Below are 23,245 nucleotides of genomic sequence, written 5' to 3'. Positions count from 1 at the left end.
TCCAACGTGAGGTACATTGGATTTTTGTACTTTTTTAAGTAGTTGTCCAAATAAATAAAATACTCCTACATAAAATAATTGAACTAAGCAGCCTGTATTTTCTTGTCCTTGGTTTCTGAAGTGTCTTTCTTTTTGGTCTCTTCAGCTGAAATTAAACACAATGCTCAAATGAGAGGAAGTAAACTCTGACATCCTGTTTTTTCGGGAGCGCCAAAAAACAGGAGCTAGATTTTTAAAGCCTCAGAGGGATAATATGAAAAACAACCGAGTTTGATGTCAATGAGACAATGAAATGAACAGTAAGAGAAGCCGTGAACATAATGTACAGCAGCAGAAAACCTCTCCTTGGTGTCATGTCCGCAGTGTCTGTGATGCAGTACAAAAGCCACGATAATCTGGCATATCTTTTTTTTTTTTTTAATATCTTTAATATAAAATTAGTAGATTAGTAGAAATTAGATTAAATGGTCTGCAGGGTGACCCGTAAGGTCATCTCCATGCTTTCTGCAGGCAGTGTTACATAAACAATGAAGAATAGTAAAACACCATGGCTGTGATTTTAGCCGCTTCTTTGGGCTATCAAGGCTTGGCTCTTTGTAATTTTTTCCAATCAATATTTGATTCTGATTTGATTTTTTGTTGATGCATGCATGTGACAGTTGGTATGAATCTGAAATGTCTGTGTGTGTGCATGTGATGCGAGTGGTTTCCTGAATCAATGTCACCATCACTTATTCCAGAGATCTTTGTAAACAAACACACAGCTTGGAAATAGTTTTTCGAAAGTTTGGTTGACATCTTTTATCGGAGTGATGATAAATTAAATTGTTTTTGTGCCGTCAAGGCAGGTGGGTATGTCCCAGTCTCCTCCCAACTGGTCAAGTGGTGTCAGAGAAGGAAAAAATAAGAGATGGGAGTTGACAGTACATTCAAACTCAAAAGTGAGATTCCTGTTAAATGGACATGCACCCACTGGCTGCTTTGTGCTGGTCTCCAAAGCCACCCACTTTACTTCAGGAAGTGTATTTCCTCCCCTTTCTTTATCTAAAGGAAGTGCCAAAATAAGCATTTCGGAGCGCCCAAGCTTGGGACACCTTTTCCACTGGCCACTCGGTTGGAGTCTGGGGAAGAAGTCAGAGGAGTTCACGGACGCAGAGTGACCATGAAGACTATAAGGGTTCTTGTCCTTCTTCTGTTCGCATCTGTCCATGTCTTCACATCAGGTGGGGGAACCTTTAAACTACTTTGGCTGGGATACATGCTGTTAGATATCACAGAATCAAAGCTGAGGGCCTTTAAAAGTTTTAACTGAGAGCAGTTAGTTGAATCCTGTGTATCGTCAGTACAGGGGGAATTGGAAAAATGGCCTCCTTTACTAATGTGTGAAACATTTTATCTTATAGTGGTTATCTTTATGGTTTATCAATTAGGATCTTTCTTATCAAGTTTATAGGACAGAAAAAAAATGTATTTGTTGTTGTGAGAAACTAAATGCATTTCTTTTATTGGGTTGTGCGGCATGATTATCTGTCGGGTCGTTTTGTCTTGTAACATTGTTCTGCTTTGGTATGTGCAAAGATACAGAGTTCAAAAGATACTCACACTTTGAACTCCACCTCGCACCTCGGAGACATCCACTCAGAGACTGTATTCCCGTTAAGGCTGATAACTGTGTGTGTGTGTGTGTGTGTGCGCGCGCGCCTTCAGTTGTCCTCCACATTTATTGCAGACCATTGTAGTAACAAGTTAGAAAAAGGAAGTAGCTTATTATTTTGCCATGATGAACATGAGATATCAAGCGCAAATCAAAACCTCAGGAATGAAAAACACCAAGTACCAAGGTGACAAATGAGTGTCTCTCGGTTGAAGGAAAGGAAAAAAAGAGGGTGGCTCTTGATTTGTTTGTTTTCCTTGCGCAGAGCAGAGCTTAACTGTTCTGCATTGGACAGATAAGTGATCTAACAGCAGATAGCCAGTGGGAACCAAATTGCACCCTCTCTCACAGAGACAACAAAATGTCCCATCTGGTGCCAAATCTACTTCCAGCTTTTAGCAGAAACATCTAGAGGAAACACCCTCACCCTGGCTACAGCTCACCCGGCAGGGCATTTTGGGTTTTTTTTTTCCCATGGCACATAAGGAAACATTCTCTTAAGACCGTGTTTAACTTCAGTCACAGAAAAAATGCCATGAGACTTGAGGGGAGTTTACTTATTTGAGACTTGCTTCCAGGTGCAAACATTCAAGTCTGAATTTTGAATGTATGTATAAGACAAAGACAGATAGTTTCACAGCTTGAATACAACATTATTAGGCCTATGCAGTGAGAATTGGTGTAAGCTAATCCAAGCAAACACATTTCAAATGTCATGTGTCACCTTAATGTTGTGCATGCTTATGAAAGCATGTGACTTGACTTTGACTTTCCCCAAAGGACTGTAGACATGACTTTACTCAAATGATTTCAGACTTTAATTGACACTTGCAACGAAATACTTGGACTTGATTCAAATGACTTAAAGGACTTAATTTGAGACTTGCTCCAAAATACTTGAGACTTGCTTTTCTGACTTTCCTTCTGATGAGACTTAAGAGCCAGACAGAAGTGCACGTTATCTTTGCTGAAACATGCGGTTCAACAATAGTGCGCCTGGGACAGGATGCAGCTTCACACCCTTCGAGCAGAGGATATCCACCTCAACACGCCACAGCCTCTACCGCTATCTTTTATTCTCATCCTCACTCTGACACTTGGGGCGAGGACACCCCTTTGTCTCAGACACTGGGCTTTAAAGCCATGCCAAACAGGGATGATGCAAATATGCAATTGTGGACCTGAAATAGAATATCTGTCTGAGGAAATGTTTTACGTACATAAACAGATTCTGGTGTCTTCGTGATGGAAGCATTCCTAGATATCACATTAGTTTTAAATATTGCGCTCTGACCTCAAGACAGTGAGGATGTAAAGTGTGAGAGGCAGCAGGTTGGTTTAGTGATCCTAGTGCCCAGGGCCTGTAAGACCATCGCTGGACAATAGCTTCAGTGTTGCTTACTTGTGAGTGAATTTAGTCTACAGCAAAAATTCACTCTTCAGCAATCAAGAGACTAAGAGCAATGAAAAGGCTCATAAACATTTTCACCACTCTGTGAATGAATGTGGTTACTGATTTTACAAAAAATCTGTATTCTAACTGTTGTTTTTCTGCTTGACTGTTTCACCAGATGAATCAGCAAGACCAACAACAGGTATGTATTGCATTAAAGCAATAGTTCTACATTTTAGGAAATGCATTTATTTGCTTTCTGGTGGAGAGTAAGATGCGAAGATCAATACCACTTTCATATTCATAAGTTGAACTGAAAGGCTAGAGTCAGTAGACAGTTAGCTTAGCTTAGCATACAGACTGGAAACAGAGAGAAACAGCAGGCTTGGCTCAGTCCGAAGATAACAAAACCTGCCAGCACTTCTATAGCTCAATAATTAACACATTATACGTCCAGTGTTTAATTTGTGCAAAAACCACAATGTAAAAACAACTATTCACCATTTACAGGGTATTCCATGCTGGACCCTTTCTTAGCCAGGGGCATTAACTTCCTGGGAGTTTCTGGCAACTGCATTTTATGGGAACACATATCTCCCTGTAAACGTCAAATTGCTTTTTTTACATGTTAAATAACATGTTAATTAATTCTCTTTAGAGATACTGGTAGGCGGGTGTTGTAGTCCGGGATAGCAGTCTCCCTGTTTCCTGTCTTTGTACTAAGCTAATTAGCTTCTGTGCTGCAGTGCAGACAAATATTTAACAGATACTGTATAATAGTGGTATTGATCCTCTCATCTAACTCTCCACCAGAAGGCAAATTCCTATAAACAAAGTAAAATACTGAAGTCAATGTCAAAGTCATTGAAAGACCATGTTTTTTATGTTTGGTGTAGAATTTACGTTCCTGCATCTTTTCCTTTCTTGGTTCACTCCTCTGGTACTATTACAGTGACCATTTTGATTCTGTAGAAACATGACCAGAGTTGAGTTGTGATTGTTATTTTTCTACAGATCTTAGAAAAATACCTATTTACATGTTATTATATTTTTTTGTCAATCCAGCAGCACCAAGTGCTGCAGCAGCCACAACAACCACAACAGTATCTGAAGCAACACCAAGAGCTGCAGCAACCACAACAACCACGACAGTATCTGAAGCAACACCAAGAGCTGCAGCAACCACAACAACCACGACAGTATCTGAAACAGCACCAACAAACCAAACAGCAGCCTCAACAGGAAACGCAACAGCATCACTAGCCTCAACATCAATACCAAATTCAACCAATGAATCTCACTCTGCTGCTAATGAAATCACTAGTGAACGTGTTTCTAACAGTGAGTATACTAGTGCATATTAGTCAAGTCAATTGAAGAAAGATAGACGATTACTTATAATGCTCATTACTCAATGGGCTTATTTTATCTGCCAGCTGCAACAGATGTATTTTGCTGTGTTCCTGACAAAAGCTCTTTGATTTCCTCCCTTTTTCCGGAAAAACTGACCTTCCAACCACAGAAACTGAGACTGCTTCACCTACATCAGCATCTGCAGACCACCGCAATGTGACCACTGACAAGATGGACAATTACAGTTAGACTTTCCCTGAATTTATTTCATATTTTTTTAATTTAGTTTGTGGTTTGAACATGGTTTACACACACTTTATGGTACAAACTGCGGTAAAAATGATTATCTCTTGCATCCTGTTTGAAAGAAGAGAAAAACCAGGAGCAGGGAGCATTGACTAAAATTACAAAAAGTGAATATGTTACATTTAAATTACAAATGTTTTTCTTTTGTCTATTAGCTTTAGATTTGACTGAAACTGGCACTGTGAAAACAGAATCAACTTCCCCTCCTGCCACAGGAAACAACATATTGATTAAAAATTACAGTCAAGGTAAGAAGAGATTTGGTGCTGGTAGTTTTTCAGATGGATGATTACAGTTTGTAAAACCTAATAAGTAATACATCTGTATCTAAAGCAGAATTGAAACTAGTTTGAATTTTTTATTTTTTTAGAACCAGACGACACCGCTGAAAAACCAATCAAAGGTACGTCCCAGAATAAAATAACATCACTACTTGTTTTCATGATTGTCCCAAAACCATGTCAAATAATAAAAAATATAAGTTGTTTCTAACACAGAAACATAAACAGTACTCCAAGTCTGACTCAAATTAATCTTTTTTTTTTCCAGACACAACCACTCGTGCACCAGGTACAGTATTTCATTGACACACTACATTTGTACAAGTTTTGTATTGCACAGAACAAGCACTTCTTCCTTTATTCTATGCATTCAAATTCATAAATAAAAATGTAATGCTAAATAATATGACATGATCACAAAGCAAACATTCTCTTTATTTGTCATGCTCCCTATTAGGTGGACACTTTCACTCAAATCAGCAAATACTGAAAATGTATATTTTAAAGTACACCAGAACTTAAAGCTACTATCCTTAACGTATTTATTTTAATTAATACATCTGTAATACTTTGTGCATAGGTGTTGGATAATAAAACTAAAACCAGCAGATTTACAATCTTTGTAGACTCTATGATCTCTGCAATTGTAAAAATGTTGAATGACTTGTAATATTTTTATGGCTTCACTGAAGTGTAATTTTTTAATTTCAATATGATAGGAGAATTGCCTCAAACAACAATGAAAGCGGCAAAGAGACTGGTGCTGATGAATTATACTGATACTGTACTTGCATGGTTGCTGTATTTTACAACATCAAAGAAGAATGAATTAAATCATACTGTTCAGTAACAAGGGTCCTGAAACTATCAAAAACACATTATTTTGAAAGGTTCTCAGACTGGCAGTGATGAGAAAGTACCCCCCAAATCAGGTAATGTGTTGAACAAAATGTGGGTCATACACTACAAACCATGCCTCAAACACTCAGTGGTGATTTCATCAAAAAAAGACCAGTGATGACGCAGTTGCAGCCTCTCAAAGTATAAGAAATAAAATAGAAATAAAAAGCAAAGGCTGACCTTTTTCATCCATTACGTTGAACAGTGACTCTTAAACTATGGCTGTCTGACCACCCTTCCCTATTTGGGGGATGAAGCAAACTACCAGCCCAACTACGATGTGTCCTCTCCTCTAGCGCTGCAAAAGTTACTATGACAATTCCAACACTGAAACAATAATAAGACACGAGCCGATGAAACAAGCAAATAGTACGGAGGAATGGAGAGTTATCACCAAAATAAAAAGCTAATTTGTTAGCACACTAATTTAAAAGCCTTGTGCTTGTGCTTTGTTAGACTCAATAAACTAAAGTTCAATATTCAAAACATGAAACATATAGGGATGACAGCTTTTTGCACTACAATATAGAGGTTTTAAAATTACATTTACTTAATTCTGAAATGGTAATTTAAGGTAAACATGAGGTGCTGCGCCAGCTATATCACTGTACTGCCTTTTGGTTAGCCATTAATCTTTTTAGAGATGAGCCAACAAGATTGATGTTGATGACAAATTTTACCCTCAGACAAAAGACTGTGGTGGATTCTGTTGCCTGCCCTCCTGGTTGGAGCTGCCGCTGCCATGGTCCTCAAATTCAAATGCAAGAAGATCCACGATCACTCAGGTGCACCTATACACTGTCAACTGACTTCTACGTGTGGACACATTGCATTGGATGTATTTAAGGTTTAAATAAATTTCTCTTCATGTTTTCTATTAAACAGAGACCATTGATACTGGAACCGAGAAGTAAGTTTGAACCTTGTCGTTATGGACTGTTATTAAAAGGTGGGTGAACAAATAAAGCATTTATCCCCTTGTCTCGCCAACTCTCCACAGCGCATCGTTCCAGAGCAGACCCGAAAGCACCAAAGATGGTGTCATGCTCCTCGGAGTGAAGTCATCGGGAGCAGAGGAAAACGGTGAGCTGCCTTTCGTCTATTTCCTGCAAGTGTTTCATTCAAGTTCCTTCTGTTCTGTGCATTTTTCCATCACTTGGTAAAGCAGTTTCTCCAGACACAATCTTCCAGTTATCCCAGGGAAGTCACAGGCTTTTAATATCTCATTGTACCTACTGTATGGGCTTTGCAGGGCAACAGAAGGTGTTTCCTGTGATTCCGCGTCCCCACCCTCGAACAGGCAGCAGGGCTTGAAAGATAGGGACTTCCTAACATAAACACAGATTATTTTGAACAGCCGCTATTGTGCGGCCCGTAAATGTCAGTGTGGTCCAGACTGCTGCAGGCCCTTGCATGTTTGTTGGTGGGGTGCGCATATGTCATTCGTGATTTGTACACAGAATCAGTATCCTTTCACCCCACCCATGAAAAAAAAAATATCTGGGCAGTAAATGTCCTACCTTCCTTTTCTAATACAATCAGGCCCTAGATGACTTGGTTGTGAGTTTCAGGGGGAAATGGAGTCATGCTTTAGGAATTTTGCTGAGGAAAAGAGTGTTTATGTTGTTACAGACTGCTGGATTTCTTTGGATTGTAGATTTATAAATTCCTATCTGACGGCAAAACTCGTTCATGATATGTTTCACACTTCACAGATAAAACCTTATAATCCCACACAATAAAGCTCACAAACAAAAACTGATTTTTTACCGACTTAATTAACTTAAAAAGTCTATATCAGCTCTAGAAAACAGTCCTAAATTGAATGCGTTATAATGATTTAACAAAAGTATAGGTAGCTTGGCTTCAGTTGTAGCCAATGCAGCACTGCCGACTAGTGTTGCCTTGAAAAAAAAGCCACAATTAATTTTCTCAAAACACAATTCACAGCATTATTTTGCTCATTTTCCCAGGTTGGATAATGGTCTAATTTTTTTGATCATACAAATGATCCCCTATTGTGGTTTCATCAGTTTCCTCTGTTGCTGTGTATGTTCCAGCTGCTGCGAGATAAAAAGAAAGGCTGCAGCATCAAGATCCACCATTGGATGAGTCACACCTGTCGCCTGCACACCGATGATCTGGAGGAGCTGTTTAGATGTGTGATGTCTATTTTTTATGTGTGTCTGTGTGAAGTTTTGTTAAACATTTTGTGAAGCAGAAACAGCGTTTTGTTTCTGTATGATTCTGTATGCTGAAAGCAGGTTTATAAAGCAGGGTTTGTGACCGTGATCATAAATCTCAGAGTAAAAGAAATTATTCTTAATCACATTATGTTCCTACAGACATAATACGGTAAATCTCTTTGAATTGATGTCACAGGCTACATACTGTAAGCAGCATACTGTTAACAACGACAAACTGAAATACAGCTGCATATGCATATTTCCATCTTCATGTTGGGACACAAATCACGTTTTCTGCACAGTGCACTGACCTCAGATCCATCACATATTTAATGTAATAAATCACTTACTTTCTAAGCTATATAATTGTGCTTTGGTTGTGTTGCTACCCATCATTTATTTGCCTATTTTGTAGATTATGCTGTTTTGATTTACATTCAATGTCACTAAAAGATAGTATAAGAACAGGCTCTTTTGATGTATTTCTTAAAATGAGCTAGTTAAATATTCCATCAGGCTTCTCCACCACAAAAGATTTTAAGCAAACAATCTTTCCTTGCCCAACTGTACTGTACATGCAGCCAGCAATTTCGTGCACTCAGTGTAATACGTAGGATTTGCAGTAATGGTGGTTTTTAAGATGTTTTGTTTTTCAGTAAATATAACATTCAAGCACAAGGAATAAGTAAAGCAGATGCAGGTGGTCTTATTTAAAGACACTGGAAATGCTTTGTGGCAGGAATTTATTGCTGTCAGACTCAGTTTCCTCAATAAATCATTAGAAAATGGTTTGATTTGGTTTAATGCCATGTATGTTTAATGAATTGAAATAGTTTATTGAGTTTTGAAAGCTTTGCGCTACAAGTTATTTGTTGTAAAATCACCCTTAAACAGTTATCTAACAACAGTGTAGTACAGTGATAGATTGTATCTATGACATTGGACCTGGACATCATCATTTTTAGCCTCTACATTTATTATTAATAACGTTTCTTATGTGACTTTAGGACCTCACTGAATTCAGTAACTCTACCAGTTTAGATTGAGAAAAACACGCCATATTTGTCTTTTGTCGCTTGTAAATGAGGTGTTGCTGTACATAACCCAGATCAGCACCAACAGTGTCAGTTCAGTGATTCGCCACTAGAGGGAGCAGACACTCAACACATGACAAAGAAAGCAGCCATGATTTTGCCCCAGCTCATAAGCTAGTGTTTATTGCAGAGTGGCTTCATGGGGTTGTTGACAGGAGTGAGATTTAGGCAACCGGTGTAAAAATCTGACTCTGTATGAAGCTTGAGCAGGTGATCTTCATAGCACAGTGTTTATACAGTGAGGACAGATACGTCACCAGACCTCAACATAGTGATTTTATATGGAATGAATTCACTTTCATGGTATAAATTCAAATGGCTTTTGCCATTTTGAATTGATTCACACAGGGTTATAAGGAGTGGCAGTACTTTATCTGTGGCCTTTGTAAGCTGAGCCTGGGAAACAGCTTCAACTGTGGGCACACTTCCCTCAAAGAGACAGTGAGCAGATTGGCATAAGGCCCATCACACACAACTATAATGCCTTACCAGCTGTGGCATGGGCTGCATTCAGGATGTCATGCCAGACCTTTCAGTTTCACTCTACAACTTACAGTGTTTAGGCTACCTCTTTAGGACAAATATCTACCCATCTTCACTTTGAATTTTAAAGTGTCTCTAAGCCTCTGACAGAAAATCAATATAAATGTAATCTTTACAATTAATTTCAACCGAGTGCCTCAAACCCTCATTGTAAGGCAGCAGTCTCACTGATTGAAAACTACTGTATGCTTCAGAGAGTGAACAGAGGTCATTTCCGCATTTTAAATCTTTAATCTGTAATGTTTGCAGCGCAACAATACAATTGTACATTTTAGCATAATGAAAATTGCCCCCATTAGGAGTGTTTCTCTCTGGAGAAAAATAAAATAAAAAATAAACTTGATTTAGTCAAGATTTTTACCAGAAAATGGGTCCCGCTGATTTTCTTGAATGCAACACAATAATTAACCAAATAAAAGTTAAACATTTAAATGAATTAATAATTTGGTGTAGCTACTGCACTTTCCCTGTTGTTTTTTTATTCCTCAGTTAGACAACATTTGCGATAATATTATCGCAGAGAAAATGTCTCTCACTGGAGCCCTTGTCTCTGTCAAATAAACGGCTTCAGTGGGCTTAGGTCTATTCTACTGCCTCATGTTGCTCATTTGTGCCAAAGCTACACAGCTTTCTCAGCAACCAGTGACATACAACAATGCCAGAGTCACATTATTAACTGTTAGAGTACATTACATCAAAGGTGCATTAAAGTCAGGTGTTAACATTAGTATGGTTTTTGTTTGCAGGGACATTTATTTACTATCAAGGAACTGTGGATGCTCTTTTTCACAATTTAGATTAAATCCTAGCAATAGCTGTAAAATATTTGATTGAGTATCTGGACAGAATCAATTGAAGAGGAGATGATGAATAAGGGAATATTTTGTCCGCTAGCTCTAAAAAAGAAATACATATATATGCTGTAAACATATATATATTGTAAAATACACAATGTTTTCCATTTTCTTTACTTGTGGGAATTTCCTTCTTTACTTAGACATCTAAGCTGTGTGCAAAACCAGCAATGCTCTGATACGAACACTCCTCCATGCAACCAGTTATCTCCTGGAGAAATGCAACTCAGCAAAAAAGATTCCTGTTGATCAATTTCATGGGGGAGGGAAGAGGGTGCGACAAGCTGCACGTTTCACTGAACAGAGAGTGCGGTCAGCCCACTGTACCAGGCATCTTGACGGGGGGTAACAGAAGGTTCATCTGAACTGCGATGGATTAGTAACCTGAAACACAACACGTTTTATCTTTTGCTTCATTCAGGGAAACAGGAGTTGTCACATGGAATAAATTCACAAGCACATTTTGGTGGACTCGCATTACCAACAGGGAGTGAAGGTCAGATGTAGAGGTGCTTCACATTACTAGCCTAGCCTCTGCTCTGTTAGTGTTGTGGCAAAAGATTCATTTAACTTTATTAATAAGTAAAATCTAACTGAGATCACAAGTCTTTACCAAGCTCTATGACAGGAGCACAGAAAGCTAACATGGAAACATAGAAGGCAGAATGTAATGCAGAGGTATGGGAAGAATCTTAAGCACTGACAACAACACTGTTGATCTTTCAGACATCTGACAGTTGCTGCAAATACATTAGGTCTTGTGAGCTTTTATCTGCAGAGTATTATTTCATGAATGAGTTCAGAGATCACAAGGGCTTTCGTTCTGAACTAATTTTGAGCTATAAGGACAGAGTAGAAAAATATAATTTTGGATCTCAAACTATAATGAGTTTGAGGTCCCTAAACTGCATTGTCTACAATGGAGACCTACCTTTTTTGGACAAATCATTTAAAAAATAGCTTCTTTTCTTTTGTGTTGGGGTGGTTGCATCGCAGAACGGCTTCACAACTGTGTAGATAAATGTCACTGTGTTTGCCTTATTAGCCTATTAGCATGCTTATTGGGTCCCAAATGATTTTCCGTTGTAAAAATCTGCTGCCGTCTTTCACTTGTGGAGTAATGTTGCTCTCACAGCTAAATATGGTCATTTCATTGCCCATGAATTTACAGCTTTGTATGACTGTATGCATCTGCTGTAAACATTGCTGTAATCAGTGTGCGGCTGTTTTTTCACCCAGGCTTGCACTTTGTTACAAGTTGTGATAGCATCTGCAGATAAGAGTTGGACACCACAGGGACAGGGTTTCAGGCATCATATTTACAGCAAATGTTGAACACAATGCCTAAATGGTTCAGTGGAGCTCACTCTCAAGATTCTAGGTTGTTATAGGATATGAAAATAATTAATCAACTTTACTTGGTTGACCTGCATAGTTAATTAACAAGTGTATTACTGCTTGTTAAGTTTTTTTTCTGAAACACTGTCAAATGTGGGCTACAGGGTCTAAATTATAGCTTTCTCAGCAACATAGTGACCTCATTCATTTAGGTCAAAACCTCATGAGCTGACACTATGCATTTTTCAGATGGTGATCTCAACACCTGGTTGAGAGACATGATCTTTTTATCTCATACACTCACACATTGTGACTGATGAATGATCAAATGGCCAATATTATTACTATTATTAGTTTTTTACGATTTCACATTCTTTTGAGGAAACTGGGCTGTAAATATGTCATATAGGGGCATACAGTTGTCTTGGTTATTGACTGTGTATCCTGATAATAGAACAAAGAGAGGGGTGACTAATAAATATCATAAAAACTAAGGCACATGTCATCCCACATCCCATCTCTACAACCCTCAAGCCTAAATATTTGATTTCATGGCAACAGCAAATATAATAATATTCCAGTAAAACAACCCTCCCACAACAAACATTTTTATATGTCACATTCAAGCAGTGTGATAAAGACATGTATTCACATTAAAACCCGTTAAGATTACCTTGACCTACACCATGTTAAAATGTATCACACAAATGGAATGTTTACTTTTAAAGCATTTCTTATCCAGCACTTTGCACAGCATATGGCTGCATCCACAAATGCAGTAAGGCTAGCTGAGGCATGTGACTTTAGGCATATCTAGATCTCCTCATGTGACTGGAGAAAATCTCTCTCTCTCTCTCTCTCTCTCTCTCTCTCTCTCTCTCATCCACTCAATTCTATTACCCTTTAGCCAGCAGAGCTGCTGGGGGTAAGAGGGGCAGATCCAGTTACTGGGAGAAAATTTATGTTGAGAGACGGTGTATGGTGAGGGATAAACTGCTGATGAACTGACCAACTGTGCTCTGTGTTTTACCTGCCAAATGTACACACGCAGACACATACAAATACAGTAAGATGAGACATTTTGGTTCAGCAAACCTGCAAGCAGGGGCTTTCTCCTTCCTCCTCATGTAAAGGACCCCCAGCTGGGAATAGGCAGGAGACGTCTGTTTTGATTTGTTTTAGGAATCCATCTGGGAAAATGTTTTTTTGCACATAATTACATGCCTGTCGAAGGTGAAAGCCTCTCAGAATAGATTTCATTCTCTGAACTTCTACATTTTGGGTACTTTTTGAAATGGCAACCACAAATAATGCTTCATGTTGCTGCAAACCCCTGCACCCTCTTGGATTGGTATGTGAGGGTTACAGAGCAATGCTCTTGAGGTCAAGCAAAGAAACTCTATATTCATGCCTCTGCCTCTTATTTCAGAACCAGTACCATATTTGAATATGTCAATCCTGCTGAAATCCTGCTTGTGTAAAATTTAGACTGTTCTCTTCATTCTTTGTTAAAACTGGAATAAATAAAACATTTTATGTACCAGCCGTCTAATTAAAGGTGTCTGTATTAAATATAAGAACTTCAGTTGGTTTGCTATAGAGGAGTTTTTTGCTGGTAAGGCTACTTGTTTTTGAGGGTTTTATCTATTAAACGGGTATCCAATACTAAATAAAGAAACACATGATCATTTCAATAAAGATAATAAAAAAAAAGAACAACTATTATTTCCTTAGCATTTGACAACAACATAGCAGTTGGCACACTCTTTTAAGGTTAAATAACAAGTTAATGTTGCTGAAATAAAGTATTTAAGCAGATGCAATGCCATTTGAGTCTAAATGGACTATTTTGAATATTGACATTGTATACTGTAACTAAGTAGGCTATTTTCATGAAAGAGGAGGCTGGTTGTCATTCTGTATTTCATATATAGTCAGCACATTTCAAAAAATCCTTTAAAAAATCCTATTCAAAACAGTTGGTTTAACCTAATATGTGTGTGTGTGTGTGTGTGTGTGTGTGTTTTCCCAGCTTAGTTTAATTTGGGTGAAGTTGATGGTATCAGTGTTGTAAAATCCTGCCGAACAGGTGGATGAACCCCTGTGTGCAAACAAAAAGCACAGGCTCCAACCAGCGTGTTGCCTCGGCTATATAGCAACACAAATATTCTCCCTACACATTGGTCAATTATTTAATTTCAACGCTATCTCTCAGCCAATCAGGGAAGAGCTGCGTTTTACGTCGAGAGGCGTGCTATGATTGGTCAAACCCTCGGGTCAGCTGAGTAGGAGGAATGTATAAATATTCCTCTGAACTTTTGTCTGCTGCAGTGTGTTTGTATGTCTGTGTGTGTGTCGGCGTGAGCGTATGACTTTATTTAAGAAAAACCGTCTAAAATAATTATTTTTGCACTAAATAATATTTAAGGTAAGTCATTTAATATTCTGAAGAAATGTCTGTTATAGCTAGAAATGAACAGCTAAACTTCTGTTTTGTCGGGGGTGGCGGGGGTGAGTGACGACTTTTCTTGCTACGTTTTGACAGTTTGACAGCCTTTACATCCTGAAGTTAAGCTACCTTAATGAGCCACCTGTCTCTATTTCAGATGAAAACAACCCGCCTCGACTGTTGCATTTATGCTTCTACGTTGTTTTTCAGGCAGCTTTGCTAAAACCACAGGAAGACAGCCCACTCCTGGTGGAATCAATCACCATGGTTGCCACAAGCACATTGAAGACCAAAAGCAGCGACTGTATTTCAGAATTGGTTGACCGAAGATATGACCAGGCGTGCATTGAGAAAGGTGAGCTTACTGGCCTTTTCTATTACTTGCTAGTTGCTGGACACTTCCAGTTGTGTGCTTGTTTATCCCTGTGTGGTGCATGGCTGCAGCAGTGGAGGGGGGGGAGGGGAAGTCAACAGAATGAAGTCATCCCTTCAGCCTGTCTGCACAACAGCAGCCTGCCTATAATAGCCTATTTAACCGGATTTGTCTGTTCAGGGCTAAATTATTGTATTGCAAAACCTACATTGTGATTGGTTATGATTCTTATCTTAAGGTTTTGCACGGTTTAGCAGTCTGTATGTGTGATGTTTATCCTTCTTTTTCGCATATGAGAGTAGTAGGCTAATACACAGCCACTCACTGCACCAGAGGGGTTGCAAAAGCAGAGGAACTCCCTCAATAACTTGTTAATCATCATATGTAGTTTAGGTTTGTCAAAACTAAAGGAGATGTAATGTCGTTTGTGCATGTTAGCATCTTGAAATCTGGCATTAGTCCTTAAATCAACTTGTATTGTTTTCACAGAACTGGATTTCTGGGATAACTGCCTGGCTGAGCCCCAGAGGAATGCAGATGTCTCGGAGGACAGAACCTGTCAACAGCTTGCGAAGATGTTTGAAAACTGCCTGTCACAAGCCAAGAAGACAACACTGCACTGCTCCTCTGTGCTGGTACCAGAGAAGCTCACACGCAGAATAGCTCGCGAAGTCCTGCGGCTTGCATCTTGCGAACCCTGTGGCCTGCGCGGCTGCGTCCTCTATGTCCACCTGGAGCTGGACAAGGGCTGCAAGCGGCTGGAGCGCATTGTGTACGATGCCACTGTGGTGCCCACGTTTGAGCTAACTCTTGTGTTCAAGCAGGATGGCAATGCCTGGCCGAGCCTCCGGGACTTCCTATTTATGGGAACCTGCTTTGCCCCGAATTTCAGGCACGTACTTAAACTGAGTCCCGGTTTCCGGCTGGTCAAGAAAAAACTGTACTCCTCCTCGGCTGGTACCGTGGTAGAAGAGTGCTGAACTATGGGAGGCATTGGAGTGGGATATCTGGTTTCCCATGGGTAAACGCACTTCTGCCCAAATGTAAATGACACTCCAGTGGTGTCATATTTTCTACAGTGTTTTTGTACAATATGGTTTGTTAGTTTAACTAGTAGTAGCCAGTCAGTTCAGTTTGGGACTTGGGATGTAACGTTAAAAGCTTAGGCATAAATGAGCCTGATGGATCTGGGTTTGGCTTCAGTGTTTCTAAAAGTGCTGTGTTTTTTTTTTTTTGTTTTGTTTTTTTTATCTGAAACTGTAATATTCTGGGTGTTTTCCTAATCATGAGCATTTCATGTTCCAACACAATTTTAAATTGTACATTTTGCAGATGAATGTAAAACCATGTTCGCATAAACATGTTTGAGGGCCATACTGTGGGTACACTTTGTTAAAGACACTAGCCACTTTGTTGATGCATCTGCCTGTTTCCAGATGCAGTGAATGTGTTAAACAGTAAACACACCTAGGCTTGAAAAGGAGACTAAAAGGTAGTCCTTGGGGGCCATATGTAGCTAGTTGTGTAATGCTGTATTTAGGGCTGCGGATGTTTTTAGGACTGTCCTGTGACGATGCTGCTGTCATGGTGTGGGCTTCTCACACTGAGGCAATGTGGATGCCTTAAATGTCAAAGAAATTTAAATGTTTTTCACTTGGATCACAGAGCTATGTGTATGTTTAGTGTAAATGTTTTATTGCATTTTTATTTTTATACCCCCTCCTACAGATGCGCCTTTTCAATGAAGAGCCTTCATATATAGATTATTAAAAGGAAGGTTCACCCAAATGTAAAAGCTTTGTTATGGATTTTGTCATCTGGGATGTGCAAAGAAATTACTGGAGGTCCAGCTAGTAATTTGTGATTTTTGGTGAATTCCCTACAGTGTTTGGGGTGGTGTGTGTGGGTTTTTTTTTTCGGTTTTTTTTCTTTTTATTTTAAATGCCATTTGAACTCCTCCTTGACAAAAACTAGGTCTTGTCTATTAGACAATAAAAAAAAGTTTTTTTTAACCTCAATTTGAATTTGCAGACTTGATTCAGTGTAATTTGCAGTCCTAGAACATCACTGTGCATATTCTGGATCCATAAAACAAGCCTGAAGTGGGCAGGCAACAGTGGGACAATGCGGGCTTTTCAAACAGAAGAGGAACAAGAATGTGATGTGTTTATTATGCATGCTGTGGGCTCGTGACAAAAGAATATTCTGCATCACAAAAGCCACAAGCAGTCACTGTAGAACAACTTTATAAGCACATGTTGCATATTTGGCACAAGTAGTACATAGAAACTAACCAACTCTGGTAATCGCATCAAACGACAACGCCTTCAGAAAATGATTTAGTTAGTGCTCATGACCCTATTACTTAATGATTATTTTGAGTCCTTGCACTTATCAGTATTCTGTTGCACCTTACGGGGTCTGCTAAACTATGTCCAGTCAAGATTGCACATAAGTAGCACTGCTGTAGCTGTTCATATAAGCACATCAGCTGCTTGTTGTGCTAACCTGCAGAGCTCGTGTGACATTTCTCTCTGTCTTTAATGGAGGTGTCTCCATGATTTTGTAGGCCTCTGTATGAGTTATACAAATGAACTGAAGATTGTGACACTTGTGTGGGACATTTGTGCTCCTGACCCTTTTCTCTCCCCCTCTCATTATTGTAAGTGCATGGTTTGAGTCTAAGGTAAGCAACTGACATAATGGTGTACTACTTTATACTGATTGCGTCCAAGTTTTACCAATTATTCTGTCATTCATGCACAAACAAGAGAACAGGGTGACGTGGTTACAGTAGGTTAACGACAGAAGCACATGATCTTGTGCGTGAGATGCATAACTGACACGGTGAAGGGACAAGGCACTAGTGATATGTCTACCCTCCCCACCAATTCCCCTCCTGTGCTAATGTGGGTCAGCAATAGCAGTTGGCATTGTTGAGCTCATAAAAGTATAAAACACTGAACATCTGTCTGTGGAGATTCACTGGCAAATATACTGCTGAATATAAACACACAAATCATTACCATATTTAACATTATTTTAGTTGATAATTTATGCTGAAATTTTTTTTTATCCCATTATATCTAGTATATCTCAGGTTTCACAGGGACTTAATTTCGAGAAGTTTTCCTATATGATTATTCTTTACACAGCTTATTTTAATTTAAATCCCACCCAAATGCCGAATCATGTTTTTTGCCACAGAAAAATATTTGAGGCATGACTACTTAAAAAAATAGCTTGACATTTTTGGGGGAAAAACTTTGATTTGCCTTGTTGCCAAGGTGTGATGAGAAGACCACTCTCATCTGTCATTAACACAAGTTGGATCCAGGAGACAGTTAGCTTAGCTTAGTGTAAAGACTGGGAACGGGGAAACAGCTAGGTGGTAATGCCTAAAAAAGTTGCATTTATGTACCTATGTTGGTATTTCTTTGTTGCGACCAGTGTGTTTCCAGGAGTCTTGTCGTTATTGTGAGGCAGCCAGCTCCAGAAAGTCACCACTCCTAGCCAAGAAAGGGTCCAGCACAGCACCACTTGTTTCTCTACAGATTAAACAACAAGATATAACATGCCAATTAGTGAGCTTTAGAGGTGCTGGCAGGTGGATTTTGTTACCTTTGGACAGAGCCAGACTAGCTGTTTCCCATCTGTTTTCAGTTTATGCTAAGCTCGGTTAACCGGCTGCTGGCTGTACCCTTCAACAGAGAGATATGGCAAGAGAGCAAATAAAAACATGTCAAGCTCTGATTTTAAAAACCACAACTTGAGTGTTTAGCCCAGTTTTCCAATTTATATCTGAAGCCAGATGAGTAAAATTGGTGTAGATTCATTGACACCTACGTTAAGCCATCTGTCATCTGTTGCTGAATTTTACCAGCTTACTAAGCCTTATGAGGATCTTCATCAATAAGTCCCTTTTAACATGTGATATTTACAGTATATTACATCCTTAGTTTACGGTAGGTCTATGTCCAAAGGAAGCAAAGGCTCCTACCGAGGGACACACTAACATAATTAATCTAGGCTCATGGAAAAGTACTGGAGGCCTTTTTTCACGCAGTTGCAATCAAAAGAATCTGAGCTGCACTGCACTGGCTTGGCAACTCATTCACTGAAGCTCATTAATCCATTGGTGGTACTTGAGGTTCTCAGTGTCAACATGATTCATCTCAACTTGCGCAGTGTGAGTTTCAGTGAGAGTACCGTGTTGCAAAATGAGTCCTTCCCTGCCACAGCTGCAGAGTCCCACTGATCAGACTGATCGCACATGCCCGCTGCCTACACAGCACATACTGTAGCCTCAACAGCCTACAGGTGTTTACCAGCTTTGATTCACCTCTCTGTCCCCATGGGGTGTCCGAGACACAGGATAGGCCTGTTTGTTCCCTGACTCTGAGGCGGGCCTGATTCCTTGTTTACTCCTGACTCACAGAACAACCTCTTTCTGGGAACATGGAAATCTGATGAACGTGGATAAGGGATAAATGTCGCACAGGGACCGGAGTTATTTGATGATCCAAATATGTTTATCTGTCTTGTGGTCTACGTAAACAAAGTTTTTATCATCTTTTCTTTGTTAATTTACAGGATATGTCCAGCCAATCTTATCAGACTTTGCTGTTAAGTACTACAAAGTACAGTGGATATAAATAAATATAGAAATTGATTTTTGTCAGGGTTAGGACTGTCTATTGCAATATTAGCTGCCTTGTAAGACTGTAATTCAAGCCAAAAAACTGAAAGGAGGCCAAGAAATTTACAGTTTTTCTTGATGGAGGTACCATGAGAAAGGCTGTGTTATTACCTAAGTTATGTGGGTTTATTTGTCAGGGATGGTCACTTTACAGTGGTCCCGAGCTACTGTGACAAATCAAAACACAGAGGCCCCTAAACATCAGGGAGTGAGGTCTCAACCAAGAGAAAGTTGGACTCTACTTTATATGGTCTGGGTTGGCAAACAAGAGCTTCCTGTTTGCTCTTTACTGAAGTTATATCACATGCTTTCTGGGTATTGAAATTCAAATCTTTCAAACCCTCACCTCTCGCTGCCATTGGAGCTGGCCACATGAAATGCTGGTGAGTGGAATTTTAAATCTACTTTGCATTGCCAAGTATCATTTAAACACATGTGCACTGAGGGCAATCTCACAGGAGGTACCACAGGCTGAGGGACGGCTAGTGTTTGTTGACAAGTACTGAACTTAATCCAACACAGGAACACAAGCAAAGTGCAAGATATTTTTTAAATAGTATTTAAGTTTAGATATCTTTTTTTTATTACAATGTCAGCATGCTTAAACAATAAACTAAGATTGTGAACATGGTAAATATATTTACTAAATACATGTTTGCATTGTCATTGTGAGCATGCTTGCTTACATTAGCATTTAGCTTAAAGCACTGTTGTGCCTGCATACCATTTCACAAGGTAGCTAGCTTGACTGCAGGCTATTAAGTATGCTATTTAGCACACATGAGGAGGAGAAAAACTTCAACATGGGGCTCTTTTAAAGTGATGTGAGCCTTTGTCCATACAGTTTGGTAACAGATGTGTGACATGAAATGTTCATACTCTGCTAGCATGTTGTTAAGTTAAAGCCCCAAACAACCAGAAAAAATTGCTCCTGCAATACAACATTAATTAAAATGTTCAGTTATTGTTGATGTGAATAATGTTGGCTTAGTTCTATGAAATTTTGAGGCTGAGGCTATACTTTGTGTGAAGTTTGACTTTTTTACAGATATGCAGGGACACAAATAGTAACACCTTTTAATATAATGCAGTCCAGTACAAGAACACAAAAATGAGCACAGAGGTAAATCAACACCGTGACAAGGTGTTGTAATAATAATAATAATAATAATCTTTAGAGCACTTTTCAAAAAACATGTTTCAAAGTGCTTTTACAAGTGCAAAGACAATAAAACACAGATAAAAACAAAAATACACGATAAAACTAATTATGTAGCAATTATGAATTCCTGTGGTTTTACATAGAATGTATTTAGTGCATGACCTTGAAATGGATTGCACTGACATGTATAGATAATTCACTTTGTCTGGTCATTCACAGCCTCTTACCCTCAACATTTATTTCCGCACATTAAATTATGATTTTTGACCTGTTGATGAACTTGATATGTCAAAGAAGCCTGACTAACATTTATATACAGCATTAAAATGTTTGTGAGCACAAGATTTACAATTGATTGCTGCATGAGGTCATAGCCAGCTCGAGGTCCTGCGTGTAACACGGTGTACAAGAACAGGCAGTGCCTTCCCAAGAACTTGGCATCTTTATACAACATATGATGTTGACCCTCTTGAGTTGATCATATTATATTAAACATGAGTGAGACACATTTTTAAAGGGCAGAGTAACTAAGTAACAAGTGGATGAAGTTCATAAATAAACCATTACGACTGCTGTAAAATGAAACAAAATAGCCCTAACAGACACTTGATGCACATGTTTAACAGCAGCGTATTCCTAAAAAAATATGGATATTTTGAGATGTTGCTATGCTATTCACAGCAGTGTGGAGACAGAGGCTTATTTAAAAGTCACACTCACTACAGTGTTTATCCGGCCGGTGTGTGACCTTCGTAGGACACTGCCCCTGGAAGGTTTGGAGCTGCTTCAAATGGGCCTTTGTTAGCTCATTGCTAACAAAGGCCCATTGTAGGTTATAATAATAGGTAATAGTGCATCTTTTCTGGTTCAAATGTACCTCACTGAGAGTTTACAGCTCTACACAGTCCAAATAAACTGATATCATGCAAGGGGGATTTTTTGTATAAAGATTGTAGTAAGTGTAGTGTATATGCCAAGACAAACTCAAGAAAACATAAAATAAGAAATCATCAATCTTAAAGATTTCTTTAGAAATTGTACAGAAACTCAAAAAAACAGGAAATGCTTTAGTGACCATGTTTTTCTTGCTCATTCTTTTCCGGTAAAATGTTAAAATGCCATCATGAAACAATCTATGTCTTCCCCTGAAAAACATGAAAACAGCTCTGCGGAAACCTTTGGCTTTTGGAGATTTAAAGTTATATAAGAAATTGAATACAAACAGGGCACAAAGAGAACAAGCATATTTTGTTTTATTTATAAAAATGAACAACTTGCAATCCTCATTCCACCACTGTTCCTGAAATAGCAACTTTGGAAATTTCAAGAACTGATTTGTAATTGCCAACCTAATGAAATAAAGAATGCAAATTATCATCATTAAGATATATTGTAGATCATTAAGTTGTTGCCTGAGAGTGTGTAGGAGGGGTGAAGTGGCCACGACCCCTTTCACACCACTCTCCATTATCATTAATTTAATACAGTATCTTTATATTTATTCCACTTCAGTATCCATATAATTAGCATTCAAAACATCCCTTTCTTTAAATAGAGCCGGGCCATGATTTAATCTCCTGTGCCGGGTTGCCTGCATTATTATGGTTCATACAATATATCAGAGTATAATTAGGGACTCTTCATATTAGTGTTGCTATAATTTAACCTCTCTCTTGTTACTTGGCTCACCTGGTGGAACAATGCTTTTATCGTTGCTTAAACAGATGAAACGGCACTAAAGTGCGTTCGAGATTGCGATTCTTACGAAGCTCTGGGTCATTTTTCCCCATGGATTCGGCACCGAAATAAAACCAGCTGTCTTTCATGATGTCAATCAGTTTTGTGGCTCAAGTGCTTCATTCAGTAACTGGACCAAGAAGAGTTACTGCTCATAACTACTGTCATTAAACTTTGACAGCAGAGTTTGTGTATCTGTGTGTATGTTGGAATCTTTGATTCATTTTAGGATGCCAGATGGTTAGAATTTATGGATTGCTTACTTGGCTGCAACGTGGATCATTATAGTCTAATGATAGACAAGAATTACAACATATGTGAAATAGTGAAATATTGTGTAAACTGTTAGGGGGATTGGTGCTTTGGCTCAGGGGGTTTGAAGTTTCACAGCCCAGAGATCCCACTGCCATCTAGTGGAGAAAAGGAATGATAACATTTCACACAACAGGTTATAAACAAAAAATCCATTTAAACGCAAATATTTTAATAGATTATAAAAGTATATTCTGCACCTAAGTGAAAATATTTTTACAACCGATACTTCTTCTGTTTTACTTTTTGTTTTCGTAATTTCTATTACTTTAGTCCAGCATATTTTTTTCAAAATTTTATAAACACATTAGTATATTAGCAGACACAACAACAATACAGGGAGAGAGACGTACACCAAATAATTAAACAAATAAATATGTAAATAGATAAATGGCAGTTAAAGTCTATAATATGTTTCAAAATATTGGATGTCTTTAAAGCTTATAATAATAATAATGATGTTTACTCAGAAGACATAACAACTTACACAAATCAACAATTTTACAGTTCATGGATTCCACAAGAGATTTGTGATGTTTGCTCCTTCATGCTTTTGTTTTGTAAGTTTACAGGAAGAGTCTTTTCTTGCTTTGGTAAACGTGTGTCCTTGC

At 38.6% G+C, this 23,245-nt stretch overlaps 2 protein-coding genes across 3 annotated transcripts; both read left to right on the top strand.

The window, feature by feature from the left end:
* The first annotated feature begins 1,001 nt into the window (after nt 1-1,001).
* On the top strand, nt 1,002-8,434 carry LOC123980986 (cell wall protein DAN4-like). Of its 2 annotated transcripts, none has more exons than XM_046065581.1 (11): nt 1,002-1,223; nt 3,226-3,249; nt 4,116-4,388; nt 4,570-4,644; nt 4,862-4,954; nt 5,077-5,109; nt 5,256-5,276; nt 6,574-6,672; nt 6,773-6,797; nt 6,888-6,970; nt 7,948-8,434. In XM_046065581.1, the coding sequence occupies exons 1-11, from the start codon at nt 1,163-1,165 to the stop codon at nt 7,959-7,961; spliced, it is 801 nt and encodes a 266-aa protein (XP_045921537.1). In that variant the 5' UTR covers nt 1,002-1,162; the 3' UTR covers nt 7,962-8,434. The 2 variants fall into 2 exon arrangements, with proteins under 2 accessions (XP_045921537.1, XP_045921536.1); XM_046065580.1 differs by having other exon boundaries at nt 1,008-1,223; nt 4,113-4,388.
* Nucleotides 8,435-14,175: 5,741 nt separating this feature from the next.
* LOC123980481 (DNA damage-inducible transcript 4-like protein) lies at nt 14,176-16,742 on the top strand. Its single transcript, XM_046064887.1, has 3 exons — nt 14,176-14,330; nt 14,562-14,706; nt 15,214-16,742. Exons 2-3 carry the CDS (start codon nt 14,616-14,618, stop codon nt 15,702-15,704), a joined length of 582 nt encoding a protein of 193 aa, XP_045920843.1. The 5' UTR covers nt 14,176-14,330; nt 14,562-14,615; the 3' UTR covers nt 15,705-16,742.
* Nucleotides 16,743-23,245: the final 6,503 nt, after the last annotated feature.

Source organism: Micropterus dolomieu, linkage group LG12 (assembly GCF_021292245.1).
Source record: "Micropterus dolomieu isolate WLL.071019.BEF.003 ecotype Adirondacks linkage group LG12, ASM2129224v1, whole genome shotgun sequence".
Lineage (NCBI taxonomy): Eukaryota > Metazoa > Chordata > Actinopteri > Centrarchiformes > Centrarchidae > Micropterus > Micropterus dolomieu.
This window is presented reverse-complemented; position numbering and strand designations above follow the sequence as displayed.